Source organism: Trichechus manatus, unplaced genomic scaffold, assembly GCF_000243295.1.
Source record: "Trichechus manatus latirostris isolate Lorelei unplaced genomic scaffold, TriManLat1.0 scaffold00065, whole genome shotgun sequence".
Lineage (NCBI taxonomy): Eukaryota > Metazoa > Chordata > Mammalia > Sirenia > Trichechidae > Trichechus > Trichechus manatus.
In genome coordinates this window covers 932,366-955,976 of record NW_004444001.1, presented here as the reverse complement: position 1 = coordinate 955,976, position 23,611 = coordinate 932,366, and the positions used below count along the sequence as shown (strand labels likewise).

The following is a 23,611-nucleotide window of genomic DNA, read 5'->3' as shown; positions in this document are numbered from 1 at the left end:
TAGAGAAGCAAAACCAGTGAAGGAAATGGCTCACGTGGTTGTAGAGGCTGGCAAGTCCCAAGTCCATGGGTCAGGCATCAAGCTGGAGGCTTCTCCTGACTCACGTAGCTGCAGGGGCTGAAGAACCCAAGCTTGGCAGGTCAGATGGCAGGCTGCTGGCTCACAGGCTGTGGAGACCAGTGAATCTCAAGATTGTTAGGCAATATGGCAGGCCACTGGCTCAAGTCCCAAGAATCAGAGGTGAGACGATGATAAGCCAGATGCAGGATCCAGAGTGAGCAAAAGCCAGTAAGCTTTACCAGAATGTCCAGATATATTGGCTGCAGGCCACACCCCTGAGGAAACTCCCCTTACAACTGATTGGCTGATCACATCATACAAGTGATTACATTATATCACAAAACGAAGGATAACATAACTGCCAAATTATATCATTACATAACTAACAAACTACTGAGAATCATGGCCCAGCCAAGTTGACTCACAACCTTAATCATCACACCTCCCAAATCCCAATTACTCAATGCTCACCACCACTGAGGAAAAGGAGTGGAGGGGGCACCCAGATGGTAGCAGAAAAGACCCAAGGCCCTAGCCAGCCCCTCTTATTTGCAAGGCTCTGTAGGTGAAGCCCCACCTCCAACCCCCACAGCACCCCTCAGGTCATTTGTCTTTGGACACTTGGGCTCAGTTTTCACAGCTGTCACCTATGTAAATGTGGCGGATGGGTGGAATTATCAGAGAAGAAGCAGGGTTAGGAGGAGTCTGTCCTGCAGAGAGGTCAGGGGAGGGGGCCTGTCTCCACAGTCAAAGGGGGCAGGGGTCCGGATGGACTGTAGCTAGGACATCATAACACTCTTATGTTCTCAATAACAGCTACCATTTATTTGAGCATTGTGCTAAGGACTGTATGTGTATTCACTTTGTTAACCCTCACAACAGCATTCTGAGGTAAGTTCCACAATTAGCCCCCATTTACAGATGAGGAAGCTGAGGCCCCAGGAGATTAACCACTTGCCCAAGATCACACAGGTAACAGGTGTCAGGAACCAGTATGCAAACCATTTTTACGGATTAGGAAACCTAGGTTCAGAGAGTGGAAGAGATTTTCCTTAGGTCACTCAGCTTGGAGAGGTGGAGATCCCAGCTCAGGACTACTTGCCTCCAGAGCCCAAGTCTTCTCCATCCTGCTCTCCTGCCTCCCCCCGCCCATCTTATTGGGAGAAAGGACCCCAGAGGAAGTAAAGAGAAAGGAAAAAGGGAGCTTGAGAAAGCAGGAAGTGACTTTGAAGAAAAACAAAGTGAGCATATCCTAGAAAAGAATGTTCATTCAACCCCTTTATTTCATCTCCAAAGTATTTTTTAAAACTACATGCACAAAAATTCACCACAACATTATTTATAATAGTGAAAATTTGGAAACTCAAAGGAATGATCCAGTAAGGTTTTCCATAAAACTCTGTGGTGGAATATTATACAAATGACAGTTACAAAGCCATGTGGCACCATGGAAAAAAGCTTATAATTAGGTAAATACCCTTTGATTCAGTAATTTCTTTTTCTGGGAATATGTTCTAAGGAGTTAACCTTAAATATGAGAAAGCTTCCCCCTCCCACCCCTTTTAACAAAGATGTTTTCCACAGTCTTCATAAAGTATTTAGTATATTTTTCTGGAATCATTCCTTCAGCCCTGATAATACACAGAGGGAATTTAGGGGTAGGACCACGCTTTCCAAACCAAACTCAGGGCAAAGGATCTTCTCTTTGATTTGTTGATTTATATGTCAAAGTTTTAACCAAATCTAAACTAATCACACTAGTTCTACCCTAACAATATGGCTTTATGGACCATAAAACAGGAATTCTTCAGAGAGATATGAGCTCTCTATTTCCCAAGAATACAGTTTAAAAATTCATAAGTATACAGTTGGTTCTCATTATTCACAGTAGTTATGTTCTATAAAGTAATGTGAACATGGAATTAGGAAATCCTGAACCATTGCTCCTAGAGGAAATACAGGGGTAGGTTTCTGCAAGCCTCTGATAACAACATTTCATCAACCAATCAATACATTACCTAGTTCTCTGTGTGTTTCTATTTAAAGACAGCTTATTTAATAGATACAGGTAGTCAACGACTTACGATGTATTTGAGTTACAACAAACCATACTTACAACCATCTTTTTTTTTTTTTACATCTTATTGTTAGTAATAAGCACTACATACAGTGTTGCAGCTCGTAATTTGCTGATGTTATCATTTGCAGATGTTCACTTGCAGATGCTCAGTGTTATGATTTACTGTTCAAAACAGTGCTGCATAGCAGGCAGGCTGTGGCCTGCTCTACAATGAAGTCAGCGTCGGTGTTGGTGTTGGGAGTTGTCACGGATAGAAAGTTGGGCCATGTTCAACTATAACAACATGTGACAATTGAACTGTGCATGTGCCCAACAGCCATTACAACTCCGACTTCATTATTATGACACTGACACCTACTTCATTGTTGACCAGGCCTGCAGAGTGATCTTAGTCAGCATTTTGTACAAACAGGAACATCAGTGGTTAATTTCATTGTTGGAGTGAATTTTTATGATTTTAGGATTTGTGTACTTTTTATGTATATATGTATTAAAATATATCTGTAAGTTTATATGTAACGTTCCCCACCCTTAAAGATAATATTGAAAACTCAAAAAAAAAAAAAAGGTATTTTTCTTATGTCAGAACCGACTTATGACAGAATCACTGGAAAGGAACCCCATTGTAAACTGGCGACTAGCTGTATCATTGATCCATTAACGTTGAACTCACAGCCAACAGCACTATAACTCAGGGCCCAGCAAACCTTATCTAACTCGTGTATTTCTTTATAAGGCACATCACAGCTTTCTTGTGCTTAGGAACACTAGACAGCACTTCAGTACTATGCTTGGAGGCCACTTTAAACAGTGAAATCACCAACAAAAAGGACAAAAATGTGAAAAACGTGGTACTGAAATGACACTTGTTTACAGTATGAGCTGAAACAAGAAGGCAGAGCGGCACCTGGTTGGGAATGTGCCCGTCTGGTGACTCAAATTTTTCGCCACTCTGCACATGTCCGTGAATGACTGCAGAAGCGCCCTGAGTATGGATTTTGGAGTTACAAATTTTGGTGAGTGGGCAAATTGAAGAAGCCCTGGTGGTGCAATGGTTAAGAGCTGGGCTGCTAACCGAAAGACTGGCAGTTCGAAGCTCCAGAGAGAAAGATGAGGCAATGTGCTTCCATAAAGATTACAGCCTTGGAAACCCTATAGGGGCAGGTCTACCCTGTCCTATAGGGTCGCTACGAGTTGGATTTGACTTGATGGCAATGGGTTTGGGTTGGTTTTCAGGCAAATTGAAAATACGGAATCTATGAAGAATGAGGATCAACTCTATTTGCACAAATGCCCTAGATGCTGTCCCCTTAGTTAAACCCTCTCTTTTCCATGGAGACCCTTATTTCTGACACAGTGGCCTGTCCTGGACCTAACAGACTGTCAGGTCCCTGCACCCACTTCCAGTTCTCCTGGTGAAGGGCCCCTCCAGCTGAAAAATTGGGGCAGAATGCTCCTTTACTCAACTCTTCTACTTCCTGTCTTTTCCCCACCCTCCAAGCTTCCCCTTCCCCCAGGGCCCCCCATGGTACTTACTCAGCCGCCTCAAGTATAAAACCGCATCCTCGTACCCTCGGTAATAGTACTCGTGCAGGACCTGGGGTTGGTGGGCGGAGGGGAGGGGGACACCAGGAAAATAACTAAGGCTGAAGCAATAGAGACAGCCACGGTCCCCTCACCCAGAGCAGCACCTTTCATTGCCTGTGAGCTTTATTTGATGGGCTTTTCAAAACTTCCTCATCCAGTGTCCTATCCCTCACAATCTGCTAAGAATTGGGGAGCAATTCCTGATAATGTTCCCATGCGATGCGGCGATGCTGCGCTAATGTGTTACCATTCACGGCTGATCATCGGCCTCCCCTGGGCAGGGCAGGTGGGATGGTTATTGTAGAACCAGAGAAGGCACATTTGGGCCAAATGAAGAGCAGAGTTTAGAGATTAGGGTTCAAATCCTACTGCTGCCACTTATTGGCCTTGTAGCTGTAACCTCCCACAGCTTCAATGTCTTCATCTGTAAAATGGGATAATAATAGTATCTATCACGGAGGATGCTGGAGGATTACATGAGCTATTGCCCATTGGAGCCCTGGTGGCGCAGTGGTTAAGAGCGTGCCTGCTAACCAAAAGGTCAGCAGTTCGATTCTACCAGCCAATCCTTGGAAACCCTATGGGGTAGTTCTACTCTGTCCTACAGGGTTGTTAGGAGTTGGAACTGACTCGATGGCACCTAATAACAACAACAACATTGCCCATTAAGCCTTTTCTGTAAAGGGACAGATAGTAAATATTTCAGGCTTTGCAGGCAACATATAGTCTCTGTCACGTGTTTTTTCTTCTTTTTCTTTTTTAACAATCCTTTAAAAATGGAAAATCCATTCTTAGCTTATGGGCTGTTGATAAACAAGCCAAGAGTTGGATTTGGCCCATGGGCTGTCGTTGGCTGAGCCCTGCTTTGTGCATTTCCTGGTAGAGCAGAAGCACTCAGTTAATGTTCCTATCAGGGGTTCTGGCATCAACGCATTTTATGGGGGAGAAAATTGAGGCTGGGACAGCTTAGGGGACTCACTCAAGGTCGCATAGCCAGTTAGCAGCAAGGTCAGGATGCAGCCCAAGAGGAACTTTAAGCGATCACTTGAGGGGAACTTGAGCTGGGTCCACCGGCTCCCCCATTCTGTCCCCAGTCCCTGCCTGCCCCAACCCCACACAGCTGGCCAGCCGCCCTGCCTCTCACCTGCAGGTCCGGGGGGAACAGTGCGTAGTTCATCCTGGTGATGTTCTCCAGGGAGAACTGGAAGGAGTAGTTGAACAGGCGGAAGTCGGCGAAGATGGCGGGGCAGTCCCGGGGGCAGATGTCCTGCTGTCCACTGAAGGTGGAGATGGTGATGGAGTCGGTCCAGAAGGAGCAGGGCTGCATACTGGTGAAGCCCCCATCAATGTACCTCTGTGGGTGGGGTGGGCAGAGATGCTCATCTGGGGTCAGGGATCTTCACACCACTCAGCGAGTTCATCAAGGAAACGAGTCCATGGGACCGTTCAGGACAGGCCTTGACACCAACGTCCAGTGTGGGTGAGTGGTGTGTCCAAGGTCACCTGGTGAGTCCACAGTGGCTTCTGGACTCCAAGCCCAGTGCTCCGTCCCTGCACTAACTCCCCTAGGTTATTTCAATGGTGCTGAGATTGGGGCTCCCAGGCCTCTGTCAGGAGGGAGGAGGGGACACCCACACCCTGGATAAAGGCTACCCTCCTCACCAGCCAGTCAGCTGCTGAGGGCAGGGCTGGGGATTGGAGTACCTCCCCGTGGCCCTTTGAGAAGGTATACACAGGGTGTGTCTGAGCAGGCTCTGAACTACCCACCTCCTCATACTGCCACGGGTCCAGCCTGCCTCCCTCGTTTGAGGTCATGCATCCTGGCACTGTCCAAAGCACCCTCGACCACAGCCTCACCACCAGCCACTGTGTGTCCTCCCTCATGTCCCTCCCTACTTGAGGCTTCTGTCTCCTGACCTATGAATGAAAGTCAACAAATATAGAGGCTCTAACCCTCTGGGGTGCCTGAGAATCACAGGGCTGACACGCGACACAGGCTCCATCTACTAGCTAAACCCTAATCTCTGGACCTCATTTTCCCTCTGTATAAAATGAAGATGGGGCAGTGCTGGATTAGACTCTCCCTACTCAAAGTGTGGTCTGTGGACCAGCAGCTCAAAGTGTGGTCTGTGGACCAGCAGCTCAAAGTGTGGTCTGTGGACCAGCAGCACTGGCATCACCTGAAGCTGGTTAGAGGTGCAGACTCTCAGGCCCCGCCTCAGACCTACTGGAACAGAATCTACATTTTTTTAAATAAGATCCCCAAGTGATTCACGTGCATGTTAAAATTTGGGATGTACTGACCTAGCTGCCCTCAAAGGTCGCTTCTGACCCGTCATTCAGTGTTCCGGTTCTGCTGTTCCAGGATCTGTATTCTACGCTCTCTGTCGAAACCTGGCAAGCCTGTGGGCCCTTGGCCTCCCAGACTCAGTAAATCCTTCGTGGAGAGTTTAATTCCAGTTTGGTCCATAAAGGGGCAGACACGAGGAATCACGTAAAGAGTGGGAAGTGGAAGAGTTTTGGAAACTGGACAAAAATGACCCTGTGTGCCGTGAGGACCAACAGAGGCAGGGACCTTGGAGAATAGAAACCCTCAGCCTCTGTTAGGAGAAATGGGGTGTACTTGGAACAGGGAATGAAAGGAGGCCTGGAAAAATGAGAGCAGTTGGCTTATTAGGGGATAAATTTTAGGTGGTTTTTATTACATTTAAATTTTAAATGATTATTATTGAAGAACTAGTTCAATTCTAATCTCTGGATCTCATTTTCTCTCTATATAAAATGAGACCCTCCTTACTCAAAGTTATCCACAATAATTTTTGGTAGCAAAGTGAGGGCTGATTGTTATTTAGGGGGTGAAGGGTGTGGATGGGTGGGGGGTGGGGGAGACAGAGGAACTAGGTCCAGGAGAGGCCGCCCGGCTGTGCCCACTTCCACGTCTGTATCTGAGTGGCCTCAAGCAATTGGCAAGGGAAAAATCCACCGAATTCTATCAAGCCTTTTGAAGATACAGAGATTCTACTGCCCCAGACACTGTTTAGAAGCAGCTGAGAAGGGTGGGAAGTTGTGGCTCATTTTTTCCAGAAAGAGCTGGGGAGATGTGGACTTGGGAATGCAGAGGTGAGGGCTAGGGAACTGGGATTATGTCAGAAGGGTGGCTGGGGGGCAGAGCCTAGGGCCATGACTCCTGAGGGGCGACTGCCACCGGCCGCCTGCACCAAGTCTTCCTGCCCTGACCATTCTCAGGGACCTGCCCTGGCATCTTAAATCACCACTGTCAATCTGGGCTCCTACAAGGACATTCCTTGAGCCGAAAGCAAATTCCACACACATTAGGAAGAAACTCAGAAATCAAAGAAGGGAAGGACTGCCTGAGACCAGAGTCTGTGGGTTGGTGGGTCCAGAGAGAAGCCCAACCCAGCCTGGGGAGTTCATCTTGTTGCTGTTAGCTGCCATGGAGTCAGCCCCCAAATCATGGTGACCCCATGCACAACAGAACAAAATGCTGCCCAGTCCTGCACCATCCCCAAACCGTTGTGATCCATGGGGTTTTCACTGGCTTATTTTCAGAAGTAGATCACCAGGCCTTTCCTCCTAGTCTGTCTTAGTCTAGATGCTCCACTGAAACCTGTTCAGCATCATAGCAACACACAAGCCTCCACTGACAGAGGGGTGGTGACTGTACATGAGGTGCATTGACCTGGGAAACGAACCTGGATCTCCCATATGGAAGTTGAAAATTCTACCACTGAACCACCAAAAATCCCCGGAGATCTGTGCACAATGGGAATTCTAAGTGGAAAAACACAAGAAACTTTCCAACTCTTGGTCCTCCCACTGCATTCTGAAACCATCCCATAGCTCTCCCAGATGTGGGCCATGAGGGTCTCCCAGATCCCTGCTCTCCCCCTCACCACGCTGGAGTACTCACCTCACCACGGTAGGTCGGGGGGATGAGGCCGCAGTACACGGGGACGAAGCAGCTGCAATACAGGGCCTGTGCGGAGACAATGAGGGGCTGAGATGCCAGAGGACCTGGGGGCTGTGCCTGGCCTTCCTTAAACCCAAGGGGAAGCACCACCCTGGGAAGCAGAGCCCCCAGTTTAATTCCTGCCTTTGTGTTCTCAATAAACTACTTGGTCAGTTGGGGCCTGATGTCCCAACTTTAAAGGGAGAAGGTGGCCTTAATGACAGCCAAGGTCTCTTCTGGCACCTAAATTCTATGAATCCAATGGAATTCAACAACCACTACTGTGTGTCTGTCCTGGGCCAGGCCCTGGAATCAAAGGAAGGTGAGACCCCCACCCTTGGGAATGCCCAAAGAGAGACAGAAAGCAAAAGGTGATGGTACAGGGGGCTGACAGGTGCTGTGACAGGTCCATAGAGTGTCGCCCAGACTCCCTCATCAGGTTGATGCCATCCCCCAGCTGCTGGAACATGCCACTCCAGCCCCCTGGCTCACAGCTCTCAGCTGCGTCCCTCCCGCAGAAATCCCACAGCTGAAGGGAGCTGCCTCACCCAAGTCACCTACCCCCAGAGGGCAGCCTGAGGCCAACCACTGGCTGTGGCATGTCCCAGAAGCTGGGGGATGGCTTGGCCTTGTCTCAATTTGAGGACATCTCTGAAGAGCCAAGGGAGCCTTGGTGGTACAGTGATTAAGCCCTCGGCTGCTAACCGAAAAGTCTGCGGTTCAAACCCACTAGCTCTGCAGGAGAAAGATGTGGTAATCTGCTTACATAAAGATTTACAGCCTTGGAAACCCTATGGGGGCAGTTCTACTCTGTCCTATGAGGTCACTATGAGTTGGAATTGACTCGGTGGCGATCGCTTTGGGATTTTTGGTTTTCTAAAGAGCCACCTCAGCTCCAGAGCTCCCTGCAGAATCTGCTGGGCCTCTGTTGAGCTGCATTGCAGGTCAGGTTCTCCCTCTTCCTAGTCCTACCCCCTGCACCCCCTGCAACCCTTCTGCTCACAGATTTCTGTCCAGACCCTGTCCCCAAGGAACCTGACCTAAGACAAAGCAGGAACCAGGGGGCCCAGATTTATTCGGTTTACAATAAAATAAAACAAATGATGAAGATGGACTCATCATTTGCTTCCAGTCTCCCGCTCTTAAGCTTTAGGCCCTCGCTGGCACCCTTCTCTGGTCCCTCTGGAATTGGGAGGTGGACCTGCCTGCTTACCTCTGCCAGCTTCCCCTGAAGGGTAGTGGCCAGTCTGAGTCTGCTGCTTAATCGTCCTTCCCGCTGCACCCCACCCGCTCACCACACAAGGCCTAGCTCAAGTATTCTCACTAGGAAAACCAACCCCCAAGCAAAGCTGAGGGCTAAGTAAACCAGGGTTATGTGAGGTGAGTGGAGGAGGTGGCCATGTCCACTGCCTATTCTCACACACACACACACACACACACACACACACAACCCACCCTGCCCAGGAGCATGGCCAGGTCTGTGTGAGGATGTGAAGATGGATGGCAAAGGCCCTCTATTTAGGAGGAGGGGAGTGGAAATGGGATGGAGTGCCGTGTGGCTTAACTCCTTTGTCCTGAAAGAAAATGGGCATATCTAGGGCACTCTACAGTAACAATAACTCATAACTGAAACTCACATTAATGAGTTAATACACTTAAAGAGTTTGGAACACTGCACTGCTAGGCTTGGAGCCGTTTTTCTGAGTGACATCCTTTCAATGATAATTTAACCCTTTTATTCAAGGCCTGTGCTCAGCTACTGAACGAAAGGTTGGTGATTTGAAGCCGCCCAGCAGTGCCACGGAAGAAAGGCTTGGCAGTCTACTTCTGTAAGATTACAGCCTTTGAAAACCCTATGGAATACAGTTTTACCCTGAAAACATGGGGTCACCATGAGTCAGAATTGACTCAATGACCGCAACGGGTTTTTTTTCTTATCAATGGCCACTGGAAGGCCGGGGGCACAAGAGGGAAACTGAAGGTTCCTCTTCCCTGACTGTTCCCCAAAATAGTGAGTAATTCCACGTAGGTAGGTTCACACTGCAACCCAGGCTGGGAGGCCCTACAGGAGACATGTGGGTTATGACATGTGGGTCTGTAGGCTATGCCCGGGCCTCTGAGACGCTCCAGGATTGGCACGGAGGACAGCACAGAGGTGAAAGGAGGGTCTGAGGCCCTGGGGATGCTGGGCGATAAGCACTGAGGACAGTGACCAAGTCTGATTCGCCTTGGAGTTTTCTGTGTCCAGGGCGTCTCCTCTAACACTGTGCCTGGCACAGAGAGATGCGAGGGCGATGAAGAAAGGGAAGGAACAGGGAAGCAGGAAACAGAAGGAAGGAAGTGAGGCAGACGGTGGACCACCCCAGGAGCCCATCAAGTTGGAGCAGGACCATTTCCAAACTTCTGCTCCCAGCCGTTGCCTCCCCAGTCCCAGCCTCCATTTCCCCAGGAAAAAACCCTGCCTTCCAGGTCCCAGATCCTGCCTCCCCAGCACAGACCCTGCCTCCCAGGACCAGACTCCACCTTCCCAAGTCCAGACCCCTGTTCCCCAGGCTGGGACCTCCAACTGTACCCTCCCACCCCTACGTCCCCAGACCCAGCCCATCAACTTTCCCTTCCCAGACCCTGCCTCCCAGGCCCCGACCCCGCCTCCCAGGCCCCGACCCCGCCTCCCAGGCCCCGACCCCGCCTCCCAGGCCCCGACCCCGCCTCCCAGGCCTCTTGCCTCTATGAGCTCTTCCTTGGACGTAAACTCCGAAACCACGACACTCTCTCCATCCGTGAGCCGGGTGAGGGCTACGTGCAGCTTCCCTGTGGCAAACTTGTAAGAGTCCTCAGGCAGAGCCTGGTACAGAAACTGCCTCATAATCTGCACCATCTTGCAGGACGGGGAGAAGGGCCCCAAGAAGGATTTCCTCACCTCGGCCACACCCACATTGAGGACTCTAAGGTACTCATCTGCAGAGGAAACAGAGAGAGGAAGGGTGGTGATCATCCTCACTGTGGACCGTGCCTAAAAGAAAAAAATACAAAAAAACCAAACCCACAGCCATCAAGTTGACTCCAACTCATAGTGGCCCTATAGGACAGAGTAGAACTGCCCCATAGGGTTTCCAAGGAGCAGATTGTGGATTCAAACTGCCAACCTTTTGGTTAGCAGTCATAGCTCTTAACCACTGCACCACCAGGGCTCCTGGTCAAGAGAGGTCTACAGTACTTTTGCTATCTTATCCTGCATCCAACAATGGGAATAGCTAGAATTCTAAAGCTGGGAAGGTCTCAGGAGTCAACCTGCCATTTTGCACAGAGGAAACCAAGGCACCGAAGAATTAAGTCACTTGCCCCAGAGAGCCCACAGCTGGTCCATGGCAGAACTAGATCCAGGTGGCCGGACTCTCTGTCCAGGAGTTGCTACATGATAGAGCTTTTCATATGAGGCCTAAAGAAATGCTTTCCTACCCCAGATAAGCTTACCTCAACTTCCTGTCACCATGCATGAAACACCACCACCACAGCCATATTCTTTTGGGGTCCCTTGGTCTATATGAGGCTCCCATCAAAACACTGATACAGCGGAAAGCTTTTACCAAGTGATTCCCTAGGACACTTGCTTATTGTCCACTAAGTCTGTGGGCATCAAGGGGACGCTGGCCTTGAGGCAGGTGGATTGTGAGGAGGAGGTAAACTTTGCCTTGAAACCATTACATCATCTCCCCTTTATGGCCCCTGGTATAGACCTGAGGTGGAGGCAGTGGTCCTTCCGTGGTAGAACTCTGCCCTCCCATGTGGAAGACCCAGGTTTGATTCCCTGCCAATGCACCTGATGCACAGCCACCACCTGTCCGTCCGTGGAGGCTTGTGTGTTGCTATGATGCTGAACAGATGTAGTGGAGCTTCCAGACTCAGAAGGACTAGGTAGAAACGCCTTGTAGTCTACTACTCAAAACTAGCTAATGAAAAACCTATGGCTCACAAGAGTCTGATCTCACTGTTTATGGGATCACTGTAAGTCAGGGTCCAACTCAATGGCAGCTAAAAATCTGATAAGCCTGAGAGAGAGAGAGAAGGCCCTGTTTTCACCAACGGGTTTCTGAGATGCTGAGCACAGCCATGTGGCTGGCCTCCCAAGGAGGGGGAGATAAACCTTCCCTCTACCTCAGAGAGGAGTAGGGGCAGGGCAGGGCAAGAGCTCACAAGTGCCAGATGGGGCCCAGAGGGCAGATGTGCTGTTCAGGGCATCGTAGAGGAGGGCGTGAACCCCAGCCCCCAGCCCCCAGAATGCCACCAGGGAAGTTTGGGTTGTAAATTCAGTAAGTGCTATCTTGCTTAATCCTCACAGCAGTATTATGAGGTAGCTATTTCTTTCTTGGAGCCCTGGTGGCACAGTGGTTAAGAGCTTGGCCACTAACCAAAAGGTCGGCAGTTCAAATCCACCAGCTGCTCCTTGGAAATCCAGTGGAACAGTTCTACTCTGTCCTTTAGGGTCACTATGAGTCAGAATCAACTTGATGGCAATGGGTTTTTGTTTTTTTTTTTTTTCTATTCTCATTTTACTGATAAGGAAACTGCGGCTGGGAGAGGTAAAATAACCAGCTCAGGGCCAACCAGTTAGTAAGTGGACAAAGAGGGATTTTAACCTAGAGTGCGATCCTGGAATCCATGCTCCTTCCACTACACTAAGTCCAAACTTGCAGAGCCAAGCACAGGTTTACCCGGAAACCTCCTGGGTCTGACACTTGCCCACCTCCGTGCCTGTACCTGCTTCTTGCTGATCGCTGCTAATTTCTATCCTGTGCAAACCCTCTGAGAAAATCAGGATTGGAACTAGCTCTGAAAAAGATAGCAATTTTTAAAAAAGAAATATTTCTCTGTAAAACATCCTATACAGAAGAACTTTCTTACAGCTAGTGTCATATAGCAATGGCTGCTTGGGAGGCTGTGCCATCATGAACTCTTTGCCACTGGATGTAACCAAGCAGAGGCTGGACCAGTACCTCTGCCAGAGAACTCAAATGGATGCCTGCATGGGCAGTAAGGGCTAAAATTCATTCCAACGTTGAGATTCTGGGATTCTCACAGGTGCCTTACAATGTATCTGTGAAGTAATCAGGAAGGACGTTACTCCCCTATTTACAAATAGAGCAGCTGAGACACAGAGAGATTAAGTGACTTGCCTGAAGTCACACAGAAATTTTGGGAGAAACCAAAGCTAAGGATGCCTTCTACACCTCTAGCGTTTTGCAGTTCATAGATTATTCCACACCGGTCCTGGAGGCAGACAGGATAAGGAGCTTCAGCACCATTTTACAGATGTGGAAACCACAGCAGAGATAAGTTGTGTCTTGCCTGAGGTTGGACAGCCAGGAAGTGGTTTTTCTGACTCCAAACCCCACCTTCTTTCCCCAGCTATTGGTCTGAACCCAGGGCTGAGGCCCAAGAGCATAAGGCTGAGCCTGGGTTGCCATGGTGACGGCCTTTTCTCAGCCACGATCAGAATCACACCTGCATATGTGTATTAGTGACCAACTGGAGCAATAGGAACATCTTGCTGTTACCCTCTTTCAGGGGAGGGTGCTCCTGGGAAGCAGTTTTATCGAGGTTAGCTTTTCCATGTGCTGACATGTACCAACAGTGTTTTCCCTCAAGGGAGGCCAGCAGCCAAACCACCCACAGGTTATGAAGCAACTGAGCATTTGGATACCAAAGTGTTGGGTCACTGAGGTCTTGCCCGAGAGACTAGTTGGAATGGGGAGTCGAACCAGGGTGGGGACTCACTGTTTTTGGAATTCTTGATGAGTGGCTTGAACTGACTTCCCAAGGGTCGATGACCTTTCCCACAATGCCTCAGAGCCAGGAGCACCTGGTCCTCACTCGCCCATACACTCACCCATATACTCCTGCACTCCTAGCAGGGGTACTGGCTGGAAAGGTGTCATGGATTGAATTGTGTCCCTTCCAAAATATCTGTCAACTTGGCTGGGTCGTGATTCCCAGTATTGTACGATTGTGTACCGTTTTGTAATCTGATGTGATTTCCTTATGTGATGTAAACTCTGTCACTATGATGTAATAAGATGGATTAGCGGCAGTCATACTGATGAGGTATACAAGATTGGATAGTGTCTTAAGCCAATCTCTTTTGAGATATAAAAGACAGTAGCGAGCAGAGACACATGGGAACCTCCTACCACCAAGAAAGCAGTGCCAGGAGCAGAGCACATCCTTTGGACCTGAGGTTCCTGCGCAGAGAAGCTTCCAGACCAAGGGAAGATCGATGACACTGACCTTCCTCCAGAGCCGACAGAGAAAGCGTTCTCTTGGAGCTAACGCCCTGAATTTGGACTTGTAGCCTACTGGACTGTGAGAGAATAAACTTCTCTTTGTTAAAGCCATTCACTTGTGGTATTTCTGTTACAGCAGCACTAGATGAGTAAGACAAACAGATAGAAGGAAATTTATTCTTATAGCATAATTAATACATGTTCATTGTGGAAAAAATAATTTTTTAAAAATGCAGATAGGTAAGAAAAAAAAAGATTAAAATGTGGAATTCCTCCACCTAGAGATTAACATTTGTCTTTGTCCTTCTAGGCTATGTATTTTATTCTCATACGGGGTCATACTGTTGTTAAGTGCTGTCAGGTCGATTCCGATTCATAGCGACCCCATGCACAACAGAACGAAACACTGCCCAGTCCTGAGCCATCCTCACAATAGTTGCTATGCTTGAGCCCATTGTTGCAGCCACTGTGTCAATCCATCTCTTTGAGAGGCTTCCTCTTTTTCGATGACCCTCTACATTACCAAGCATGATGTCCTTCTGCAGGGACTGGTCCCTCCTGATAACATGTCCAAAGTATGTGAGATGGAGTCTCACCACCCTCACTTCTAAGGAGTATTCTGGCTGTACTTCTTCCAAGACAGATTTGTTAGTTCTTCTGGAAGTCCATGGTATATTCAATATTCTTTGCCAACACCATAATTCAAAAGCATCAATTCTTCTTTGGTTTTCCTTATTTATTGTCCAGCTTTCACATGATATGAGGCAATTGAAAATACCATGACTTGGGTCAGGAGCATCTTAGTGTTCTTTTAACACTTTGAAGAGGTCTTTTGCAGCAGATTTGCCTAATGCAATATGTCATACCGTATATATCTATATATCTAGATATAGTGTATCTATTTTGTAACTTGCTTTTTCACCTAATATTATGACTATCTTTCCACATCAATCACTATCCACTTATAACCTCATTTTAAAAGCAGCACAGAGTGCTACTATAAAGTTATACCATTATTTATTGAGCAGGTCCCCAATTTAAAAAACAAAACAAACCAGTTGCCATCAATTTGATTCGGATTCATGGTGACCCTGTGTGTTGCAGAGTAGAACTGCACTCCATAGGGCTTTCAACGGCTGTGACTGTTTGCAAGTAGATCACCAGGCCTCCATGGTGCCTCTAGGTGGATTCAAACCACCAGCCTTTCGGTTAGTAGCCAGGCACTTAACTGTTTGTGCCACCCAGGAACCCTGATAGGAGCTGACTGTTTAGTTTTCCTTTTTCATTTCCTTTACTAAACAATGCCACAATGAACAATTTCCTGTTAAATTCGTTGCCCACCAGTTGCTGTCAAGTGAACTCTGACTCATGGCAACCCCATGTATGTTAGAGTAGAACTGTGCTCCATAGGATTTTCAGTGCTGATTTTTCAAAAGTAGATCACTATGCCTTTCTTCTGAGGCCCCTGGGTGAACTCAAACCTCCAACCTTTTTGTTAGCAGCCTAGTGCGTTAACCATTTACACCACTACCCAGGGACTACTAAATTCTTTGCCTATGTCCTTAATTATTTTCCTTAGGAGAAATTCTGAGAAGTGGGACTGCTAGGTCAAAGGTATGCATCTTTAAATTCTTATCATGCTTATTTTAATTGTTTTTTGTATATTATCCATTTACAGTCAACTCTTAGCTCTTCAAAGGTGGGTGTAGGTAAGTAACAGAGGCAAAGCGGCAGTCAAGGTAATAGAAATATTATTGACATTTCCAATGTACTTGCATCTGAAAATGGTGCTATCTAGAAATCAGCAATGCTCTAGCCAGAATTGTGTAGTCAGAGAGGGAGAGGGTGGGAGACTGCTTTCTCTCACTCCAGTCCTCCAGTTTGAATTCTTTCCTGCTGTTCCTTGGAGCCATGCACCAAAGTGAGACTTATTTCTGCCTCTCCTTGCTTCTCTCCAGGTCTCTGTCTTCAGAGTCTCTGTACTTTTCTCTGTCTCTCGCTTCCCAGCTGGAGGAGAAGCAACCAGTCTTCTAGATTCTCCGTTGGTAGAAAGTCAACGTTAAGCACAGTTGTTGCTGGGTGCTGAGAGGAGGGGTAAATTTAGCTTGCTTTTTATGCATCTCTGTACTTTCCAGAACCTTCTCCCATTTAAAGTCTTCCTTCTAGGCTGCAGGCTGCTGGGGTCTAGGGGACAGTGTCCCACAATAACCACAGCAAGATGGGATTTAAAAGCAGCACCACAGTCCCAATGTGTCCTGATAGGAAACGTGAAATTGGCTGTTCCCACCCTAGCCCATGATCGCCACGTCCACTGCTGCTCCCCCATCTCCTTCCACATCTTTGCATGTCTGTCTCTCCAGCCAAGAATCAAATTCTCTGAGGGCAGGTCTTTGTGGCCCTCCTCCTTTCTTCTTAATGGCCTATCACTGTGCTTTGCCCATAGGAGGCCCTTCAGAAGCCTTTGCTATAGGCTGGGAACTCCTCAAGGACAGGAATGGCCTTCACTTACCTATGTCTATTGAGCCTCCCACGGCATTTGATGGGTGCTCAGTGTTTGTTCCATGTGTGAGCAAAGGAAAATAAAAATGTGAGAGGAAGGAAAAGCAAGCAATGGAGATGCTCAAAGAGAAGAGCTGTTTGACTTACCCAATAAAAGCTTAAAGGCAAGATCATATCCTAGATAACAGAATTAACTCTTGATTAGTGTGGCCAGTTCACCAGGTTTTATGAGACTATTGTGTCAAGAATTCCAGTAGAAAAATAAATAAATAAGATCCTGAGACTGGAAGATTTTAAAGGGTACTAGGAAGCCATACATCCAAGTTTCAGCCACTTGGACAGTCTTGTACTCTTTTCTGTGACCAGATCCATTTCTTGGAAAGAGCCCAGGTTTTACAACCAGACAGATTTGGTTCAAATCCTAGCTTTATCGCATACTATTTAGGTCATAGCTGGCAAGTTAAATAACTTTTTTCAGCCTCAATTTTGCCACCTGTAAAATGGGAATAATAATCGTTACGTTACTGGGTTGTTATGAAGAAGATTTTTTTTTTAAAACATGCCTGCAGATAGTAGGTGCTCACTACTGGTTATGCCAGTAATTCCCCACGTGACCGTGCTCAAAGTTTCTTGATGTCTCTGGCGCTCAGCTATCTCATCTGAGCAAGGGGACTATGATCCCTGCCCCACATCCTTACAAAAGTGTGGTCAGGCACACACATGGATGCCAATGTGCAAAGTAAAAGCACTGTGTAGATGGGAGGGTGTACCCCATTTCAGAGCATGGTAGGGCTGTAGTATAGACATGGTTGACAGCGACACTCCCTCTCTTGCCCACTTTGTTGTTGTGTTATTAGCTGCCGACTCATGGCGACTGTATACACAATGGAACGAAACGCTGCCCGGTCCTGCACCATCCCCATGATTGGCTGTGGATTGGACCACTGTGATCCATAGGATCTCCATAGGCTGATTTTCAGATGTAGATCCCCAGGCCTTTCTTCCTAGCCCGTCTTAGTCTGGAAGCTCCACTGAAACCTGTTCAGCATCATAAGCAGCATGCAAGCCTCCTCTGCAGATGGGAGGTGGCTTTGTATGTGGTGCCTTGGAATTGAACCCGGATTTCCCACATAGAAGGCAAGAATTCTACCACTGAACTATTTAGTAGGAAAAAAAAGGGCTCAGAAAATTCATAGAAGAGGTATAATTAAATATGTACTTATCTTGTTTATTTGTTTAAGTGTCTAATGTCTCCTCCCTTTGTAAGGGCAAGGATGGTCTCTGTCTTGTTCATCCCTTTGTCCTAGCACTTAATACACTGACAGGACAATAGTAGACACTTAATAAACATGAATGCATGTATGCATGATGAATGAACGAGCCCCAGCAGTCAGAGGACGACACTGAGGCCCAGAGAGAGAAGTAGCTATTTAAGGTCACCCAGAGAGTAAAAGCAGACAGTTTCTCTTCCCCCTCCTCCACATCGCCTCTTGCTAAGTAAAAAATCCTAGAAAGATGGACACTTGGCGGCTGACAATTTAAGCTCCCGGGGAACTCGTTTACGGGGTGCCGGAATTAGGTCTGCTGTGCGGGATGCGTCTGCGGTGGAGGATGGGACTACGGAGGCGCCTGTCTCCCGTGGGCTGGTAGCTTAGCAACAACCTCCTGCTCGGCCAATCATCGCGAGGCGCCTCCCGCGGCCGCCCCCGCTCCTCGCAGCAGCGCGCCGGTGGGCACAGGGGAAGGCAGGGGGCTCAGCAGCCCCCGGGGAGGCGCCAGCGAGCCGAGCCTGCGTTCCCAGAAAAGCCCTGGCAGTTCTCGGAATCCCTCCATGGAGCACCTGGGAGTCAGCTGTTCCAACCTGGTCCCTAATTGTAGGCTGCAGTTTCCTGTGGGTATATCTTGATTGCCCGACTCCACTACAATAATAATTATTGTTATTATCCTAACAACATTTACCCAAACAGGCTTTCACACTTATAATCTCAGTTTATCCTCACAGTGGCAGCAAGCCCCTGAGGAGCAGTGATCTGGCTTATTCATCATTTTATTTCTATAGGCCCACAGTGCCGGGGCATTGGTTGAATAACAGTTTGGCCTGTAGTCACAGTGTTACCACTGGAAGGCCCATAAAGATCCTCTGGGGCAGAGGGGTTTTCAGTCAGGGAGCCCTTTTTCAGATGCAATCTTAGGTGGAGATAAGTATATAAAATAGTTAACAGCAGGATTGTACTGGTTTAAGTCCCAGGCCCTGCCCATGGGCCCTCCCACCCTTGGAAGGAAGCCCCTGAAAGCATAGCCCTGGAACTCCTAAAATTCTGGAAGCCTAGGTCAAAAATATTAATCCAGTCTAATTCTTCCATTTTACAGGAAAGAAAACCAGCCCAGGATAAATTTGGAGCTCAATAAATATTTGCTGAGTGAATGCATGAATGAAGAAGTGGATGGATAAGCGAATAAAGGAGTCCCTGAGAGGTGTAAACAGTTAAATGTTTGAAGGTTGGTGGTTTGAACCTGCTCAGAGGCACCTTGGAAGATAGGCCTGGCAATCTGCTTCTGAAAGGTCACAGCAGTTCTACTGTACACACATGTGGTCACCACGTGTTAGAATCAACTTAACAGCTAACAACACACCCCAGGTCAGGTCACTGGGTGTTGCAAACTGTATGCTAATGTTTTTTGTTTGCTTGTTTGTTTTTTTACCTTATGTCAGAGTCCCTGGGTGGTGCTTGGCTGCTAACCAAAAGGTTGGAGGTTTGAGCCCACCCAGAAATGCCTCAGAAGAAAGGCCTGGTGATCTACTTTCCAAAAATAAGCCATAGAAGACCCTATGGAGCACAGTTCTACTCTGACTCACAGGGAGTCGTCATGAATTGGCGTTAATTCAATGGCAACTGTTCTTTTTTTTTTTTTTAAATACACCCTAGATCACAGTCTGTGTGACTATGCAGAAACCAGAACTAGAATATATTTGAAAACTCACATTTTTCTGCTCTGTTCTGCATGCATTACAGGCTTCAGCCAAGAGCAAAACAACTCTGACCTACTAAGCAGCTTTCTTTAAAAAAAATAATACTTTTTATGGACAAGAACAATCCTCTGCACAGACCTTTTTCTAACCCTAAATGTTTACTGAAGGCATCGGTGGTAAAAGTTCAGATTGTCTTGTATCATGTTGCCATGGAAACAGAAGTACCTCCTGCTGTCTTATCATGTTGATTCCCAGCAAGGTGTCTGTGGACCTCTTTCTGTCCTTGGGGCCCAGGCCCAGGGCCTCACCTTGGCCCCTGTGTGCCTCTCCTCCGGAATCCAGGCACAGTCTCCCCAGCGCTTCCCTGAAAGGTCTTACTGCTCAGCCTGAGGTGAAACAGGCAGAGAGGGAGGCTGCCTAGAAAGTTCTGGAAACTGGCAGCATTCTCGAGGCCATTGCTCCTGCTCTCTTCTGTTTTCTTTGGTGAACTAAGTTCCTTTGGGATCCTGCCAAATCAGTGCTGTCCCCCTTCCAGTCTGTGGCCCATCCTACCCTAAAGATTCTCCCTACACTATTGAGGGGACACTGGGATGACATAATAGTTGTGAACTAGGCACCCACTAGTCTTAAGAGTTTCTTATTGTGGCCCAGGAACTGCCAGGTGAGCCTCTGCTGTACAGAAAAAAGGTCTTCCCCATTTGGGATTGTCTCACATTAGGGCACAAGTGCAGAGGAACACCACATGCCTCCCTGCCAAACTAGGTTCCTCCCCTCTTTCAAAATCATGATAATTAATATTCACTTCTGCTGACTGGAGTAATTCTCCGCCCCCAAATGTCTGAGGTTTTGGTTGGCTGGGCCTGTTACCTGCATCTCCATCTATGTTACCTATGCCTTGAAGTCCTCGTGAAACCATGTCTGTTTCCATGCTGTTTTTGACTGCCTCCTTGGTGCTGCGCACTGTGCCAGGCTCTGAGGCCTCATTGTCTCATTTAATCCTCACGACACTGCTTTGAGGTGAGTACTGCAATTATCTGCTTTTTACAGATGAGAAAACTGAGGCTTAACCAGTAACTTGCACTAGATCACACAGCTGGAGAACACGGTCCCAAAGCCAGTGTTCTTTCCATCACAGCTCCATCTCCACCAGGGACACACCCTTCATCTCGCAGAGCCTCTGTTTCCCACTGTAAGGCAAGGGGGTGGGACCAGATGACTGCATGAAGCCTCTCGGGACCCATCCTTCTAAGATGCAGGTCAGGCACACCTCCTGAGAGCACAGATGTCCCTGGGAGACAGAAAGACCCATGAGACTGTAGATTGTCAACCAATCTAGCCCCACAGTGCAGGGACACTGGTTGAAAAACAATTTGGCTTGAAGCCACAGTGTCACCACTGGAAGGTCCATAGAGACCCTCTGGGGCAGCGGGTTTTCAGTCAGGGAGCCCTGTGTTCAGAAGAAATCCTTGGCAGAAACTCAACATATATAATAGCTAAAGGCAGGGTTGTTCTGGTTTAAGGCAAATGCAGTCCCACACCCTGCCCCATGGGCCCTGCCAATCAAGACACCTGTTATGGATTGAATTGTAACACCAAAAAATATGTGTTGTAAATCCTAACCCCTATATTTGTGGATATGGAGCTCTGGTGGAGCAGTGGTTAAGCGCTCAGCTGCTAACCGAAAGGTCCGCAGTTCGAGCCCACCAGCCACTCTGAGGGAGAAAAGACCTAGTGATCTGCTCCGGTAAAGATTACAGCCTTGGAAACCCTAGGGAGCAGTTCTACTGTGTCCTATAGGATCATTATGAGTCTGAATCAACAACCAGTTTTTTGGTTTGGTGAGGTGCATGGTTTAAAGTTAGGAAAGGTGTGCATCGGGGTTGTATCCTTTCAATATTCAGTCCGTATGCTGAGGAAATAATCTGAGAAGCTGGACTATATGAAGAATAACAGGACATCAGAATTGGAGGAAGACTCATTAACAACCTGCATTATGCAGATTACACAACCTTGCTTGCTGAAATTGAATAGGACTTGAAGCACTTACTGATGAAGATCAAAGACCACAGCCTTCAGTATGGATTACACCTCAACATAAAGAAAACAAAAATCCTCACACCTGAACCAGTAAGCAACATCATGATAAACAGAGAAAGATTGAGGTTGTCAAGGATTTCATTTTACGTGGATCCACAATCAACACTCATGGAAGCAGCAGTCAAGAAATCAGATGATGTATTGTGTTGGGCAAATCTGCTGTAAAAGACCTCTTTAAATGTTGAAAAGCAAAGATGTCACTTTGAGGACTAAGGTGTGCCATGGCATTTTCAGTTGCCTCATATGCATGCGAAAGTTGGACAATGAATAAGGAAGACCAAAAAAGAATTGACAACTGTGAATTATGGTGTTGGCGAAGAATATTGAATATTGGACTGCCAGAAGAACTAACAAATTTCTCTTAGAAGAAGTACAGCCAGGATGCTCCTTAGAAGAGAGGGTGGCAAGACTTCGTCTCACGTACGTTGGACATGTTATTAGGAGGGGCCAGTCCCTGGAGAAGGACATCATGCTTGGTAGAGTAGAAGCTCAGCGAAAAACAGGATGACCCTCAACAAGATGGATTGACACGGTAGCTGCAACAATGGGCTCAAGTATAGCAAAGACTGTGAGGATGGCGCAGGACTGGGCAGTGTTTTGTTCTGTTGTACATAGGGTCGTTATGAGTCAACGGCGCCCAACAACAAAAACAACACCCTTGTAAATGTAATCTCATTTGGGAATACGGTTTTATTTCTTTGTTATTTTTATTTTCTTTGTTATGTTGATGAGACCATATCAGTGTAGGGTGTGTCTTTTAAGCCAATCACTTTTGAGGTATAAAAAGAGTAGATTAGGCACAGAATCAAAGAAGCACAAATGGAAAAAGATTGATGCCACATGGAGATCTCCAAGAAACTAAGGAAGAGAGCTGAAAGACAAAGATTTTTCCCCGGAGTGGAGAGAGAAAGCCTTCCCCTAGAGCTGCCACCCTGAATTTGAACTTCTAGCCTCCTAAAGTGTGAGAAATAAATTTCTGTTTGTTAAAGCCATCCACTTGTGGTATTTCTGTTTTAGCAGCACCAAGAAACTAAGACAGCACCTCTTCAAATGTATGTGCTTCTCCCCCAGGCACAAAGCCCCTTCTCAGGTCAGGCCAATTTCTTCTCTGATCAGTAAACAGGTCATGCACACTCTTGCCTCCCCATCCACACCTGCACACGGGCCAGTCGCTCAGCCCTGAACCATCAGCAGGCTGCTCTCCTGGAAGCTGGAGGAGTGAGTGCCTCAGTCCCGCATGGGGGCCTGAGCAGAGCACCACCGCACCTATGACACCCCCCCGCCTAGAATGACCTCTCCTCTCCTCTCCAGGGGGTATACCTCCTCCCAAGACACCATCCCATTTACCCCTCTTAGATCTCTCCTTTCTATGATCTCTAGTTTGCCCACGGAATCCTTCCACCATTTCTAGCTCTTGGTTTTGTACTATCTTAATAATTGTTTCAGATGTTGTGTCTCATTTCATCAACCTTTTCTTTTTTTACCATCTATGGAGTCCCTGGGTGGTGCAATTGGTCAATGTGCTCGGCTACTAACCAAAAGGTTGGCAGTTTGAATCTACCCAGAGGCATCTCAGAAGAAAAGCTTGGAGATCTACTTCTGAAAAATCAGCCATTGTAAACTCTATGTAGCACAGTTCTACTTTGACACATGTGGGGTCGCCATGAGTTGAAACTGACTTGATGGCAAGTGGTTTGATTATCCAAACTTTACCTGAATGCCTAGCTTAAGATCTGCCTCCTCCATAAGTCTTCCCTGATTACCTACCCCTCCACACTTCTCTCTTCCTCTCCTTAACAACTGCCTTGGGCACTTACTGTCTGCAGGATTTATCTCAGGCTATCTCAAGTGGACTACCTGGTCTCCCTGACTAGCTAGATTCCCTGAGGACAGGGACTGTATCAAGAATACCCTCCTCCCCTCATTGTTGCCTAGCCCAGTGTTGAACACTTAGTAGGTATTCAAAAATGGAAATGAGGACTCCGGCAAGATGGCGGTCTAGGCAGAAGCACCACGCCGTCCCTCCACAACAAAGATCCGAAAAACTAAGCCAAACAGAGAATCAA

General features: G+C 47.5%; 1 protein-coding gene across 2 annotated transcripts in view; it reads right to left on the bottom strand.

The window, feature by feature from the left end:
- The window catches only part of PNPLA1 (patatin like phospholipase domain containing 1), a 61,822-nt gene that overhangs the window by 14,330 nt on the left and 23,881 nt on the right, over window positions 1–23,611 (bottom strand). The window contains exons 2-5 of one of the 2 annotated variants that reach the window (XM_012556465.1): window positions 10,402–10,655; window positions 7,659–7,724; window positions 4,872–5,081; window positions 3,677–3,737 (exon numbers count right to left, since the gene is read on the bottom strand). In XM_012556465.1, the coding sequence (XP_012411919.1) occupies window positions 3,677–3,737; window positions 4,872–5,081; window positions 7,659–7,724; window positions 10,402–10,655 (591 nt within the window). The remainder of the gene's footprint in view (window positions 1–3,676; window positions 3,738–4,871; window positions 5,082–7,658; window positions 7,725–10,401; window positions 10,656–23,611) is intronic. The other variant, XM_004379404.1, reaches the window with a different exon arrangement.